The 16862-nt window shown below is 41.8% G+C and overlaps 1 protein-coding gene across 2 annotated transcripts in view; it reads right to left on the reverse strand.

The window, feature by feature from the left end:
- The window catches only part of hgfb (hepatocyte growth factor b), a 48374-nt gene extending 33426 nt beyond the window's left edge, over nt 1-14948 (reverse strand). For both annotated transcript variants that reach the window (XR_009654880.1, XM_060923625.1), the window contains exons 1-7: nt 14775-14948; nt 13188-13344; nt 12396-12508; nt 11787-11901; nt 6836-6978; nt 5722-5842; nt 4629-4747 (exon numbers count right to left, since the gene is read on the reverse strand). Coding sequence is in view for 1 of the 2 variants with exons in the window: in XM_060923625.1 (XP_060779608.1) it covers nt 4629-4747; nt 5722-5842; nt 6836-6978; nt 11787-11901; nt 12396-12508; nt 13188-13344; nt 14775-14823 (817 nt within the window). In the remaining variant the exon portion in view is untranslated. The remainder of the gene's footprint in view (nt 1-4628; nt 4748-5721; nt 5843-6835; nt 6979-11786; nt 11902-12395; nt 12509-13187; nt 13345-14774) is intronic.
- Between the last annotated feature and the right edge of the window lie 1914 nt (nt 14949-16862).

Raw genomic sequence — 16862 nt, forward strand, 5'->3', positions numbered from 1 at the left:
ATGACGTCAAAATATAAATAAACAACATTACTCACTGAGCATGATGAACAATGAGTCAGACTCATTCTCTCTACAAATGTACAAGTTCATCATGCAATAACAGTAGTTCTGTTTTTTTGTTTTTTATTTTTTATTGCATACTGAGTGAGTCAAAGCAGCTGGTGAAGGCAAACAATACAAACATGCGACAGTTCTGGTAAAACAACTGCTAAATATCTCTTAAACAAACACTTTTTGCACCAGTTAGCTCTCACTGTTTAATCATAATGACTAAATAAATACAATAAGGACATGTTTATATTCCTATAGTGAAGATGAGGAGTGTAATGAAATGCCACTAAACATTTGTTTATCTTTACCTGGATTTGTAAATATCAGTATCAGTATTCAAACATGACCTAAACTGGAAAGGGTGTGGGGTTTTTTGAAAAAGGCTGGAAAAATCTGGCTCTGACTCTTCCTCAACCTCAGCTACATCATTCAAGTTCATAGACTGCAGATGTGCAGTACTGTTTTTTCATTATTCTGTTTGCACAGTTATTATTTTTGTTTATTTCTGCCCATAATAGTTTCAAAGTTAGTTCTATTGCTGAATATAAACTAGTTGCTTATATTTAAACTAATAAATAAAAATGAATCCATCCATTATCCATAAGTGCTCATCCTGTGCAGGGTCGTGGGCAAGCTGGAGCCTATCCCAGCTGACTATGGGCAAGAGGCGGGGTACACCATAGACAAGCCGCCAGATCATCGCAGGGCTGACACATAGAGACAAACAAGCATTCACACTCACATTCACACCTACGGTCAATTTATGGCCCTTTTCCACTACCCTTTTTCAGCTCATTTCAGCTCGCTTCAGCTCACTTCAGCCCGACACGGCTCGCGTTTCGACTACCAAAAACCAGCACGACTCAGCTCGTTTCAGCCCTGCTTAGCCCCTAAAACTCGCACCGTTTTGGAGTGGGGCTGAAGCGAGCCAAGCCGTGCCGAGTGAGGTTGGGGGCGTGAGCAGACACTCCCCTGTGCACTGATTGGTGAGGAGGAGTGTCCTCACATGCCCACACACGCCCCGCGAGCACGCTGGGATCTGTAAACACCGCAAACCCGGAAGAATAATAATTACGAATTACGAGAATTTCTGAAGCCTTATGCGCCTCGCCTCATCTATACGCTCTTGCCAGTATCTGTTGGCGTTGTCGGTGACAACAAGCCACAGCACCAAAACCAGCAACACTAACGACTCCATGTCCTCCATGTTTATTGTTTACTCTCTGGGTCGTGAGACTACCGCTTAAAAGCTCACTGAATCAGTGACATACAGAGCATCGTGGACGAGTTCGCGGAGCGCAAGGCTCGTCGTATGCCCTTCAAATAATGCGCGCAGTAGACTATTGATGTTTTATTATGAGCCATGTACAGTATGTCACCTGTTTTTTTGTTTCTGAGTTACATGTTCGTTTGAAGGACTTAATGTACAAAATAATAGTTGCACCCCGTAGTGTTGAAATTGGTAAACACAGTGCATTCAGTGAGGTTTGCACCGCCCTCCTTTTATTTCTGACTCTTCCTGTCACCGTTGCAACCTCTGAGCGCTCATTCGTATGCCCTTCAAATAATGTGCGCAGTATAGGCTATTGATGTTTTATTATGAGCCATGTACAGTATCCTAATGTTTTTTGTTTCTGAGTTACATGTTCGTTTGAAGGACTTGATGTACTAAATAACATAGTTGCACCCGGTAGTGTTGAAATTGGTAAACACCGCAGTTGCGGACATTTTGTAGCCTAAAATGATGTTATGATAAGCTTTAATAAAGGGCCCGGTCATTTGCCCCGCCCCCGGCCCGGCTCTGACTTGTTCCGCCACTGTCACTGATGTCACTGTTTGCGCTGCTTAACGACATCACGTGACGTCCACCCACTTTCGCTAACTCCACCCAATGTGTCCACCCACTTCCAGCCAGCACGGTTCAGCGCGGTTGTAGTCGAAATGCAACTCCAACAGCCCCGCTCAGCTCGACTCAGCTCGACTCAGCACGGCACGGCTCAGCCGCGTTTGTAGTGGAAAAGCGGCATTAGAGTCAGCAATTAACCTAACCTGCATGTCTTTGGACTGTAGGGGAAACTGGAGCACCTGGTGGAAACCCACACAGACACGGGGAGAAAATGCAAACTCCACACAGAAAGGCCCAGGTTGGCCACTGGGCTCAAACCCAGAACCTTCTTGCTGTGAGGCGACAGTGCTAACCACTACACCACCATGCCGCCCAAGCTTCATATCTCAGACAGTATTTGTCCTGCAAGGTTCATATATCACTGTATGAATATTCCTATACTGACTTGCTGGAGGGTGGAACGGTGGTGCAACAGTTAGCACTTTCGCCTCACAGGAAGAAGGTTTTTTGTTCACGGCTGACTGGGGTCTTTCTGAGTAGAGTTTACATGTTCTCTTTGCATGTACTCTAATTGTGGGTTTCCTTCAGTTTCCTCCCACAGTCCAAATACATGATGATTAAGTCAAATGGCTACTCTAAACCACCCATAGTTGTGAATGTGAATGGTTATTAGCTCACCCGGCCGACAGGTGATGAGCTTATGCCATCATGTGTTGTCAGTCATCTGTCATCTGGCATTGTCCACATTTCACGAAAATCACTTCTTCTCTCTCAGTTCTTCATTGATTTTTATTCTTTTTGGCAGGAAGGTAGGTCTGCCTGGGGTGCATATAGCTTTGACCTAAATTTGCATAATTGCAATTAATAATGAAGAAATGGAGTAAGTAAGCCCTAATGAGCAGTTTCCACACAAATCACTTCTTCTCCCTCAATTCTTCACTGATTTTGATTCTTTCTGGCATGAAGGTAGGGGTACCTAAGGTGCATATAACTTCTACCCAGATTTGCTTAATTACAATTATTAATGAAGTTATGGACTAATTAAGCCTTAATGAGCAGTTCAACAAAAATCACTTCTTCTTGGTCAATTCCTCACTGTTTTGGATTCTTTCTTGCAAATAGATCAGTATTCCTAGGGTGTATATAGCTTCTATATATAGCTTGTATATAGTGTCTATAGCTTGCAACATTTATTGTGCAAGGTGGCCCACTTTAGATCATTCCTTCTGGCTTAGATGGCTGGAGTGAGCTACGCCATCATTGATGGTCTCGTTCATCTCTGTGTTAGCCCTGCAATGGACTAGCAACCTGTCCAAGGTGTACCTCACCTCTCGTCCAAAGCCAGCTTGGATTGTTTCCAGTTTACCCCATGTCCCTGACGGATCACGGGTACAAGATGGATGGATGACTTGCCAGATCCCAGTTCTGACCCACATCTCTCATATCTACGACATACTCTGTGAAGCTTACTGCTAAGCTTTCTTGAATTTGCCTTATAGTATTCAGATCTGTATTTCATTCCAAATAATGTATTCATATTTGGTTTTACCACTATTTCAGAGGTACAGTGCCCCCTACACATGAATGTCAAACTCACTCTCTTGAATTGGAACAGCAGCTGACATTCAATTCAAGCAAATCTGCTTCTATGATATAGAGCTTTCTGATGTCATGTTAACATTATTTATCACTGCATACTTAATCAGTGTCATGTAGGATGAGCTTCATTAACAGTGAGGCAGAGTTGGAAAAACTACACAGTACATTGCTTCAGAGCAACAGCTTAGGTTTTAAGAGCATTTTCTGGCCTTAAGACCAGGGCTCAGATAGACAGAAGGTTCACTTTCCAAGTGGACCTATGCCATCTAAATCTGCACACAGATGCTCTGATCGTTTCTGCAGATCATTTCTGCATCAGTATCCACACAGATGGGATGCACATGGCTGAAGAATTGTGCGGAGATTTTGTAAAGAGAGAGAGAGAGAGAGACAGAGATGTAAAGAGATTCTACAAGTTGTAGATCCACAGTGTCTGAGAGAACTAGTAAATCAGCTCAAACGTACAACACAGAAAACAACTGTCATACAAGCACAAGCACAGTTCCACCAGGGAGTAAGTATTATTTATAAAATGTTCGCCAAAGCTAAGCCTGATATCCTGCTTCATTGCTTCTCCAGTCATTAAAATATCCTCAGGCAAAGTGAGAAAGAGCTAAAGCAGGAAGAGGAAAAGGTGAGGAACTGGAAAGCTAGTCATTAATGTAACTGGTTACACTGCTGTGTGGAAAAGCCTGTCTGAAAATGTGCGTGTGTGTGTGTTTGTGTGTAAGGCTGAAACCCACACGTGTCTCATGTCTGCAGAGCAGACACAGGGTTTACAAAGCAATCCAAAACACAGGGCCCCAGCTTCCATTCAGATAAGGCCATGCACCAGTGCGCTGATGAAGAAAAACAAACACTTGGAGTCTCACGTGAACACCAGGAGTGAGGGAGCATAATGGAAGAAGAAGAAGGTTGTTTTTTTTTTATTTATTTTTTTTTTTTTAAGGGACAAACTCTCCTTTTCTCTGTTCACCACAAACAACATTCCTGTGAGGGTCCCAAATGAGTGGGGAGCTGCAGGAAGAGGAAGCTGTAAATTTGGCAAATTCTTTTTTCGGTCTCCTTGACTTGCCTATACACACCCGGAGAGAACCTGTATATACTCACACACACAGACAATCACACTCACCACACTGTTTGACATTGCAGTACTCCCATGGAGTGTCAGGATCAGTGGTGAAGCACCAGGGTCTCTGGCGTCCATCTGGGTTCCTGCAGTAGTTATCCTTAAGTCCTTTATCCGGGTACCTGACAGACAGAGTAGAGTGAGCAACACTGTGCAACCTGATTTACAACAAGAAGTACCCACAATCACCTGCAGGCATTGCTGCGTAAACCGATTTGTGCTCCGGATGCAGTCAGCTTCTGTGGAATCTCTGTGAATTGCTTGGACTGTAAACCTTAAAACCTCTAAATCTTAAAACAACATGGCCAAAAGTTGCCTCTTTGGCAGGATCGTGGAAACCGGTCACTTTTTAAGGATACACCATTTCCCACAGTGCAAAGTACTGGGAATATACTTTATTGATTTCATTAATGCTTTTCAAACATCGCTGACAAATGCCATTCCTTATGAGCTAAATGTACTTGAAGTTTTTCCAGTGTCCGACGAAAGAGCTCTTGTGAGTTTATCGACTCAAGGGAGAGTAGCTAAACAACTTGCATCCATTTTTCAACCCTTATCCCAATGATTTCTCAAGACTTGTTATGGATTGAAGTTAAGCAGCATGTCAGCTTGATGTTAATTGAATGTAATATTGATGAACGTGATGTTCATGTAGAAATACAGAAGTACAGATTGCACATATATACTGCAATAGGGATCGCATACCAAAGTGGACATAAGCTTTCCGCCAGAACTTTTCAGATTTATTTCTTGTGCATAGTTCAACTGGCAGAACAGACACATCATAATGTACTCCAGAAGTGTGATTCCCAAAGGGATGAATAAGGATCAAACATCAATTTCCAGGTAACTTTTCATTAACAAAGCGTTGTTTAAAAGTTTGGACGGAGATTTTAGACATATCTTACAAGTTGCCAGTGAGGAATTTGTGAACACGCTTAAAGTCATGTGTTCAGTTAGAGAGACATACAGCAAGGGTTTGTTTTATTGATGCAGACAGGCTCAGATCCATTACTCAGAATTGCTTAGTACACTGTCCCCAAAGGAATAGAACACATGTCCCTATGGACCATGTTCTCAGCAGGAGGGTTCATACCTTTTGGGGTGGAAGAGATGTTTGTGAGGTTCATCTAAGTCCCAGCGCTGGCACTCTCTGCCACTCTCCGTGTGGTCCATGGGCCCGCGGTAGCTTTCTCCATTACACATCATACATTCCACTGCAGATGAGGAACATGGCTGGTAAGAATTTTAGTCTTGAAGAGCAAGCCCACAGGAATACTCTCATATACACACACACACACACACACACACACACACACACACACATGCACAGCTGAGAGACTTTAGCATGCTCAGAAAGGAGAAAATGACTTTAGCATGGCTGTCACATTACACAACAGAAATAAAAACAACCGATGATAGAATGTTGAATTCCCTAAGCACATGATATTAGGAATTAGGTTAATGATTATTACAATCAATCTCTTATGTTTTTCTCACCTAACGTTAAGTGAACTCCTAGATGTAGCCATTAGACTGAGTCCTACATCAGGTAACACCTCACCTTAATAAGCTGAAATACCACCCATTAAGCTGTCAGTACGTCTCCAGGGGCAGACCAGAGCTTCTAACTGATTTCAAATGATCAAAGGTTACCGAAATGAGTAATTGAAAATCTAGAGGCTTAGTCATAATGGCCCGGTGAACGTCACAGCACAGAGAGGTCACCGAAGCACCAATGCTCCCTCGAAAGCCTGTTATGACTGTTGTACTCCACTATAAAGGCTGGATCAGCATATTGGAACCAGATGTCCAGCCCTGGCCATTTTCATGAAACCTTGATTTTACATCCATCTGTGTGTGTTTCTGATTATGGGAAACTAATTTATTAACAAACCCTCCCAGCCGTATTTCAGCACAGTACTCTGAGAATAGACAGAAGGCTGTCTCTGTTTGCCTGATCGCTATCTCTAGAGAAAGCTCTCTACATTGCACTCCGCATATTCAGCCCACATTCTCCCATGTCCTGATTTAGCGAGCAGAGAAGTGCATGAAAAAGAAAAAAAAAAGAATCCTGGCTCATGACTACTTCACGAGCAGAATGTCTCCTTACCTCAAAGAAAGAAAGCTTTTTCAAAATCAAATCAAAAAGCAGCTCAACTGTAAATTCTTCGATGGGTTTAAATGACAGAATGTAAATGGACACTTACCTTGCGAACACTGGGGAATGTTGCACTTTTGATAACGTATGCTGGGGTTCTTAGTAAAACACCACGGTCCTGTAGTGCTGTTGTCTGGGTTCCGGCACAAGTTCTCCCGAAGGTCCTTCTTCTTATGCCGCCGGGGCAAAAAGCTAAGTGTGTTTGATAGGTAAAGGAAAAGAGAATGAAGGTAAGCTCAAGGGATTCTATCGTTTCATGTGTATATTCAGGAAATAATAACCAGCTGTGCTACTGAGACTTCTGTATGTCTGTTAACACTGGAAAAGGCTTCCGCTTTAGACAGATTAAAAAAAAAAAGGTAAATGGCAACAGGAAGACAGACAGGCATCCCATATACACTGATGTCACCCACTTCAAGTCCTCCTCTGCACTCCCACTCATACAACTAAATCAAAGACCATAAAGCAGGTTAGCAGATCAAACAATCCAGAGACACTCAGATTCAAAGTGAGACCAAAAAAAAAGGTGGGGTGGGGAGTCTATAGTATATAGAAGTCTGTCGATAAAATATTTTTCACATCTCACAGAAGTTCATTCGGATTAATGAATTAAATAAACAGCATTCTATTTGTTGTTAGATGTGGAAAACCGAAACACAGAAGGATATTAAATGAATTTAAGATCAATGTGATGCTACTCTTTCATTTGGAATTGGGTATTGATATGAAATTTGGTTGTCTTTGTCCGTAAGTCCGTAAGGGATTCCCAGACACAGAGGCAGATACCTGCTCACAAAAAAATGTCGAGGTCAACAATCGGTGCCAGGAGGCCAGAGCGATTCTCTCCATGGAGGTCTGAAAGTGGGCAGGCCCATAAATCCCCAAAAAAATCCATACGGTCCGGTCAAAAAGTGTCCATGCCAATCAGAAACGCAACTAGACCACAATACTAGGTTGTGAATGCAGGCTTGAACCTGTTTTAAAGTGATCAATGATAACAAAATGTGACAAATTAGTTTGCCAGTGACTCCTTTTTCCAGTGTTCAGATCCAAAATTGCTGAAAGTGTTTCAAAGCATTTTTTTAACCATACATCAGTCCATTCGGACATATAAAAAGTTGATGAGGAAAGAAAGAACGAGGGGAGGTGTGAATAAAAAAAAAAGCTCAAGGTCCATTCAAGGTTGTCATGTTTTCATGTGTCGGCAGCTTTGTGAAAGTTTGATATGTATAGCTCTCTTGGCACTGAGTCCCAGCCTCACTATTCTCCCCATCCCTAGTAAATGACAGGCAGTAAACCGATGGCTCCATGCTGTTTCGGCATCCTTAATGAACTCACCAGCTATAATGAACTCTTGGCAAATAAGCCCTTCACATTAGTTATCTTATCTAAGCCTTGTGCTGCATTCTGTCAAGACTCCCACCATTACGCAGACCCTCCATGCTAACCTTTTAAAACAACTCCTCCAGTTCAGTGCACTTATTTATAGAAGTTTGATTATATAAATGCATATTTATGTGCAGTTATTCACAAGTCTATATAGTGTTTATATCTAGAGTTGTGTATGATGTTAGTAGGGCTATAGGACTCGAGTCTGGTCTTGAAATGTTTTCTGTATTGACTTGGACGTGTCTCAGTTATATTGGCATTAGTTGACATTTGACAGTAGAGTACTTCCTTCTTCTAGAAAATATAATGTAATCACTGGCACAATGCACAAATGAAGCCAACTAGCTGAAGTTGGCTTTGAAAATTATTTGATTTTTTTTTAGTCTTGATCTTGACTCGGTCTCACTTTCATTTGAATTCGGCCTTGACTTGGCCTCAACCCCCTGAAGACTCTGTCTTGATTTGATTTCAGCTAGACCTGCTCTTGGATTTGACAATGACGTTCTTGACTACAGTGGTGCTTGAAAGTTTGTGAACCCTTTAGAATTTTCTATATTTCTGCATAAATATGACCTAAAACATCATCAGGTTTTCACACAAGTCCTAAAAGTAGATAAAGAGAACCCAGTTAAACAAATGAGACAAAATATTGTACTTGGTCATTTATTTATTGAGGAAAATGATCCAATATTACATATCTGTGAGTGGCAAAAGTATGTGAACCTTTGCTTTCAGTATCTGGTGTGACCCCCTTGTGCAGCAATAACTGCAACTAAACATTTCCAGTAACTGTTGATCAGTCTTGCACACTGGCTTGGAGGAATTTTAGCCCGTTCCTCCGTACAGAACAGCTTTAACTCTGGGATGTCGGTGGGTTTCCTCACATGAACTGCTCGCTTCAGGTCCTTCCACAATATTTTGATTGGATTAAGGTCAAGACTTTGACTTGGACATTCCAAAACATTAACTTTATTCTTCTTTAACCATTCTTTGGTAGAATGACTTGTGTGTTTAGGGTCGTTGTCTTGCTGCATGATCCACCTTCTCTTAAGATTCAGTTCATGGACTGATGTCCTGACATTTTCCTTTAGAATTCACTGGTATAATTCAGAATTCATTGTTCCATCAGTCATGGCAAGCCGTCCTGGCCCAGATGCAGAAAAACAGACCCAAACCATGATACTACCACCACCATGTTTCACAGATGGGATAAGGTTCTTAAGCTGGAATGCAGCGTTTTCCTTTCTCCAAGCATAATGCTTCTCATTTAAACCAAAAAGTTCTATTTTGGTCTCATCCGTCCACAAAACATTTTTTTAATAGCCTTCTGGCTTGTCCACGTGATCTTTAGCAAACTGCAGACGAGCAGCAATGTTCTTTTTGGAGAGCAGTGGCTTTTTCCTTGCAACCCTGCCATGCACACCACTGTTGTTCAGTGTTCTCCTGATGGTGGACCCAAGAATATTAACATTAGACAATGTGAGAGAGGCCTTCAGTTGCTTAGAAGTTACCCTGGGGTCCTTTGTGACCTTGCCGACTATTACACGCCTTGCTCTTGGAGTGATCTTTGTTGGTCAACCAATCCTGGGGAGAGTAACAATGGTCTTGAATTTCCTTCATTTGTACACAATCTGTCTGACTGTGGATTGGTGGAGTCCAAACTCTTTAGAGATGGTTTTGTAACCTTTTCCAGCCTGATAAGCATCAACAACGCTTTTTCTGAGGTCCTCAGAAATCTCCTTTGTTCATGCCATGATAAACTTCCACAAACATGTATTGTGAAGATCAGACTTTGATACCATAGATCCCTGTTCTTTATCTAAAACAGGGTGCCCACTCACACCTGATTGTCATCCCATTGATTGTAAACACCTGACTCTAATTTCACCTTCAAATTAACTGGTAATCCTTGAGGTTCACATACTTTTGCCACTCACAGATATGTAATATTGGATCATTTTCCTCAATAAATAAATGACCAAGTATAATATTTTTGTCTCATTTGTTTAGTCGGACTGCTGGTCTGAAATCATATCAAAACTCATTTCTAGACGCTGTGTTTTAGGAATGTAAAGATGTATGACTCACTGAAATACATCATAAGACAACTACATTTATTCTATCCACATTCACTGGATATGAGCAATCACGCACTCTGATTGGCTACTCTACTACTAGGATATCAGCTCATACCGTGAGTAGAGAAAAACAAAATGGCAGAGCACATGAAGTCAGATATATCACATTGTTATCAAGTATTTAAAAGAAACTGAAATAGCTAAATTATATATATATATATATATATATATATATATATATATATATATATATATACACACACATTTTTTTCCCCCAGTATCTCCTTTTCCACACTCCAGCCCAGTCGGTGGAGGTAATGTACCTTTAAGTTGGTTTGCCAACCACCAAAAAAAGAAGAAAAGAAAATGGCAGGCTATGTTACTGAACCAACCGAGAGCGAAATAAAAACTCTACTTGAAAACAAAACCCCAAAAATACAAAAAAAGCAACAAAATATGGAATGAAAGTATTTGATGGGAAGAACGTATCTTTTTTTATTTTTCAAGAATTCTTATTGTTGCATTTTTCACAAATTGCTACTGTCATTTCGCCAGTTTGTTTACATTCTAAGCAGAAATGATTTTATCATATGTTTTGTACAAAGTTTTTGTTTATTGAATTTGCAAAAAATAAAAATAAAAATGCGCCGTTTCTCAAAATCCAGTGAATGTGAATAGAATAAAACAGTTATTCCACTCAATCTCATCATACATGGCTTATAGCCAACTCGGCACAGCTCATGTACGACTCGATTTCATGGAATAACTGTGAAACATACTTAGGTTTTGTAGGTTTTTGACATGTTAAAGTTTGACTCAAGGCTTATAAGCTGAGCATGCTGTCAGAACTAAACCCTTCCACAAAGCATACCTCTCGAAGGACAATTGAATTAATCATTAAAACCTCAAATTGCGAGAAGGCCCTTGTAAAGTCTGCGATGCAGCTGTTCCCAATGAGTACAACTGTGTTTAATTCATTCATTCATTATCTCTAGCCACTTTATCCTTCTACAGGGTCACAGGCAAGCTGGAGCCTATCCCAGCTGACTATGGGCGAAAGGCGGGGTACACCCTGGACAAGTCACCAGGTCATCACAGGGCTGACACATAGACACAGACAACCATTCACACTCACATTCACACCTACGGTCAATTTAGAGTCACCAGTTAACCTAACCTGCATGTCTTTGGACTGTGGGGGAAACCGGAGCACCCAGAGGAAACCCACGCGGACACGGGGAGAACATGCAAACTCCGCACAGAAAGGCCCTCGCCGGCCACGGGGCTCGAACCCAGGACCTTCTTGCTGTGAGGCGACAGCGCTAACCACTACACCACCGTGCCGCCCAACTGTGTTTAATTCATCACCAAATTACAAATAACGAAGGTGTCTGGTAAAGCAGGAATGAAAAAGGGGTAATGAAACTGATCAAAAATAAAGATTTTGAAAGAATATCAAAAGAAAAACTGAAATTTTGGGAATTTGAAGAACGATTACAAAGAGAGACAGAAGGGATAGATGGAGAATCTTACTGATGTTCATGTGGCGTGTTCAGATCCCAGTTCTGGCACTCAACACCACTCTCGGTCACTGATCTCCTTCCTTTGTAATTCAAGCCTGTGCCAATGATGCACTCTCTTACAAAGTCTACAGGAGGAACACAACAAAGGTGATCAGTTGAATTATCAAATATTTCACATCAGGCCATGTGCCACACAAGCAAGGACAATTATACTCCATTTTGTGAAGAAGAAGAAGAAGAAGAAGAAGAAGAAGAAGAAGAAGAAGAAGAAGAAGAAAAGATTTGCTGACATAGAGGTCACAAGACAAGCTGTAAGTGCTGTGTCATTTCATTTCACTTTTGATGAACTCCTGACATGTGCATGTCACTATGTATACAGGTCATCCAGCTTTCATCTAGCCTTAACATTCCAAAGCAGACCTTTATAAATAAGGCCTCGAAGCAGCACTAGACAGTTACATAAGCTGGAAAAAAGTGGAAGAAAATGTGTCTTTAGCGTAAAGGACCCCCATGAAAAACCAGGAACAGATGTATGTTACTAATCAAACCATATGGAAATAAATTCCTTGTCAAATTACAGCATCAGCACAGCAACTGTAATGCAAGAAAGATTTTGTACCTTTTTTTTCATAAAGGTCAAAGCTGAAGTCAGTCTCAGCATGGACGCCCACTGTGAGGCTGTCGAAGGAGAGTAAATGACACTTTGTGCCATTTTGATCAAAGATGAAGGCTCTGGAGAGAAAGATTGCATGCAAATTAATTCATTCGTTCGCTTGGTTTCATAACTTTTTGGTTTTTTTTAAATAGACACCATTTGATGATGAATTAAGAATGAGAGAGAGAGAGAGAGAGAGAGAGAGAGAGAGAGAGAGAGATATGATAACCAGCTGTTTAAGGTTAGAAACAGCTGCTACTTTTTCTAGCTGACAGAATTTGTGGCACTGATATTTTAATTTCTGAATCGCAGGCCTTTTCTACGCTGAAAGTCACTATAAAGTACGGCTGATACTTGGAGCTTGCCAAGGTGCTGTTTGGCACACAGGCCGTTACGCAAGACATCAAAATAGGAAGTAGTTGACTTGCTGATTGTGCATTTCCAACTGTAATGTAGCTTCCAGCTCCTTCCTCTGAGCACATTGTGCAGTTTAGATGGGGTCAACTTTATTTATTTTTTTTAAAGAAAGTTTTGTATGAGAGACACAGACTATCCATTTTTCCATTTAGTCACAAGCCATCGTTTCATCAGGAGTTGACACAAATATTTTTTGCCTTGATCAGATCCACAGACTGACCTTCATATCCCATTATGGGAAGGCTGCAGGTGGTTCCCTGTATACACTGCACATGTTTCCTGCATATTCACAGAGTGTAGGAGGTTAACTGCATTTATTGACCCTGACAGGCACCATACCTGCAGGTGAAGGGGAGTTTTCTGTTGCGGCTGCAGCGACGCACACACTTCCCCAAGCTCATCTTCTTGCTTTTCATCATGTAGGAGGAGTCAGGCGGAGCAACCAGACGAACCCCGTCAGTCTTCTGGTAGTCCTGAAGCGCATGCCGCTTACTTTCTGCCATATGAAACAAATTTGTCATAGGTCATATACATTTCGTTAAATAAACCCTAATAATAATAATAATAATAATAATAATAATAATAATAATAAAATTTCCACAGGACAGAGGGTATACTAACAACAAGACTGACACTAATAAGACTATAACTGATGAAGTAGACGAGACACCAGTAGCATGGAGTGGAAAATGAGCCAATTCAGTGTACTTTAGTGCAAGATTAATCCTGCTTGTGTAATAAGATGCAAGGATATCCATCATTTTCTGATTAAGTACAGTGACTCAGGTTGAGTGGATTCATTGTGAGGGCCATGTGGGAACGTGCCAAATCCTCGCTGATCGGGTAACAGAACTCCTACAGAACCGAACCAGAGACAAACTTCCACATGCATGAACAAGCTCTAGTGTCTAAGGTCATCGGACATGGTTGCGATCCAAGTTCTTAATGGGCAGAGAAAGGAGGAGAGTATTGTGTGTGTGTGTGTGTGTGTGTGTGTGTGTGTGTGTGTGTGTGTGTGTGTGTGTGTGTTTAAAGATTTAAAGATAAGCACACTGGACCAGCCTGTCTGTCTCGAATTTGAATGGAACTACAAGGCAACCGGGCAAAAAAAGAGAGCAAAAAATATTCACAGCTGCATCCTCTTTACAGGCAGCAGTCCCTCTGGTATCAGGGCTGAACTTTTGCCCATCAACATGTGATATTTGTTTGTTTATTTGTTTTTGAGGAAACTAATGAGCATATATTGTACTTTTTTTTTTACACCAATTGTATTCTTATCAGCAAATACATCAGTAAGCAAGAAGCAACATTCTTCACAGACACTGGATTAAAGCTTGACTGTGTTATTCTTTTTTTAGAGAGAGATGTAGGGCATACCTCTCAATCACACACACACACACACGCACACACACACAGATGAGATTACTAAACCACCCTGACTGTTTATTCTTCTGAACTTTGCATCTCTGAGCTCTGAGAGTAAGGAAGCTCCATGTTTTTCGAACCCACAGCAAAACATAAGCGCATCTTGCTGCTTTAATCCCCAGCTCAGTGACTCATGCGTCCAGATGTAGGAAAGCTACCAGAGCGCACGGTTATTTCGCCACAACAGCTTTCCAGAGCTTATAAACTTTCCTTAACATGTCGTAAGAGTGTCCTGGGTGAAGTGCGACAGAGAGGCAGGATCTGAAACAGGGTTATTTTACGCATCGAACCTATTTGCGCTTCATCACAACCCAAGTTTACAATCTTATCTATTTGGAGCATCAGAACTCTGGTAACAAATGGGGGGTGGAAAAGTAAGAAAGTTTAGCCTGTAAATCCGGACAAAGTGTAATCTGGAGTGGAGAAGAGAAGAGAAGAGAAGAGAAGAGAAGAGAAGAGAAGAGAAGAGAAGAGGAGGCGCGCAGCATCAAACTAACTTACCCGAGTAAAGCAGGACAGAAAGGCAAAGCAGGAGCTGATAAATCCACATGGTGTAGTCGTGTGTGCTGTGATCGAGGCTGCTGAGAGGAGAAATGACGAAGTGCTGAAGCTCAGACACGAGCCGAGCTGCTGGCCGTGATGTCCACTGAGCGGAGGCTGGTGGTGATGATGATGTTGATGATGTTGATGAGGCGCGCGCTCGGAGTCCTACACTGCACCGTTATCCCTCCCCTCTTACTCCATGAGCCATTTAAAGCGATCCAAGCGTCCAGGATGAGGAAAGCCCACTTTATCACAGACACAATTTCCTGGCCAGTGCTCTTAAGTGTTGAGGTTGTTGAACCGGAGCAGGAAGTTCATTTAACACGAAGCACAGCTTTACAGCTTTGTTAATGTACTGACTGGAATCAGATCAGTCTACAGGACTGGATCAGGTCCAAGTCTCCAGTCCTGTTTGCTCCCTGTTTCTAAAAATTGTGTGTATATATATATATATATATGGTCTTGGGTTCAAGCCCAGCGAGGGCCTTTCTGTGTGGAGTTTGCATGTTTTCCCTGTGTCTGCGTGGGTTTCTTCCGGGTGCTCCGGTTTCCCCCACAGTCCAAAGACATGCAGGTTAGGCTAATTGGTGACTCTAAATTGACCGTAGGTGTGAATGTGAGTGTGAATGGTTGTATGTGTCAGCCCTGTGATGACCTGGCGACTTGTCCAGGGTGTACCCTGCCTTTCGCCCGTAGTCAGCTGGGATAGGCTCCAGCTTGCCTGCGACCCTGTGGAAGGATAAAGCGGCTAGAGATAATGAGATGAGATTTTATATATATATATATATATATATATATATATATGGTCCTGGGTTCAAGCCCAGCAGCCGGCGAGGGCCTTTCTGTGCGGAGTTTGCATGTTCTCCCCGTGTCCGCGTGGGTTTCCTCCGGGTGGTCCAGTTTCCCTCACAGTCCAAAGACATGCAGGTTAGGTTAACTGGTGGCTCTAAATTGACCGTAGGTGTGAGTGTGAGTGTGAATGGTTGTTTGTCTCTGTGTCAGCCCTGCGATGACCTGGCAACTTGTCCAGGGTGTACCCCGCCTCTCACCCATAGTCAACTGGGATAGGCTCCAGCTTGCCTGCGACCCTGTAGAACAGGATAAGCGGCTACAGGTAATGGATGGATGGATATTTTTTTTTTCATACCAACCAATTAAACATGCAATCACAGGCTACCAACTTTGGATTCCATGATGTCTTCTGGTTTCTGACAGAACCTAAGCTATATTTGTCATGTCTATGCAATGCACACGTATTTTATGCTGATTTTTTTTTTTTGCTCTTGACTTTCCAACATTTATCATTCGTGCACTGAGAGAACCGTCTTCTAAACATCTGCACAGCAAATGTGTTTGTTTCTGTCAAAACATGGAGCAATTTATGATGGCCTACTTCTCTTCTACTTCTTTTCAAGTAATAAGAAATTAGAAAATGTGCCACTTATATCATGCATTTCCCTCACTTGCAAGGTTTTGCCTGTGGCACACTTTTTTTTTAAGGAGACCACCCCCCTTTTTTTTTAACCCAGAACCCCTTCTTTCACAGGGTTCCTCTAGGGCAAGACGTGAAAGTTCCCCTGATCCCTTAACGTTAAGAGTTGTAGATTTGATCTACTGTCATGAAACGTCCTGTTCCATGTCTTTCATGACTACCAACATGGGAAAGTAGGCTGAATAGAAATCATCCATCAAAGTTACCTCCAGTATGTTCCCATGCTTGTTCAGTAAAAATGAAATGACATCAATTTATTGGCAGCCATGATGTCAAAATCCTCAATTATTCTCAATTTATGGTTGCACTGGTCAATTTGTGACAGTGTTGGTTAGTGTTAGATGTTTTCCTCTTAGGGAAGAAAAAAAACCTGAATCTGAAACCTTCGAGGGATCTTTCTTTGGGTTGTCAATCTAGGAAAATTCTTAGAGGTTCTATGTGGAACCTTAGGGTTCCAAGTAGAACCCATTTTTTTGAACCCTTCCCTATTCTCCCCTTTTTTTGTCTTTGATTGTATTCTGCATTACTAGACAGAAGGCACTGACTATTAAATA

Source organism: Neoarius graeffei, chromosome 6 (genome assembly GCF_027579695.1).
Source record: "Neoarius graeffei isolate fNeoGra1 chromosome 6, fNeoGra1.pri, whole genome shotgun sequence".
Lineage (NCBI taxonomy): Eukaryota > Metazoa > Chordata > Actinopteri > Siluriformes > Ariidae > Neoarius > Neoarius graeffei.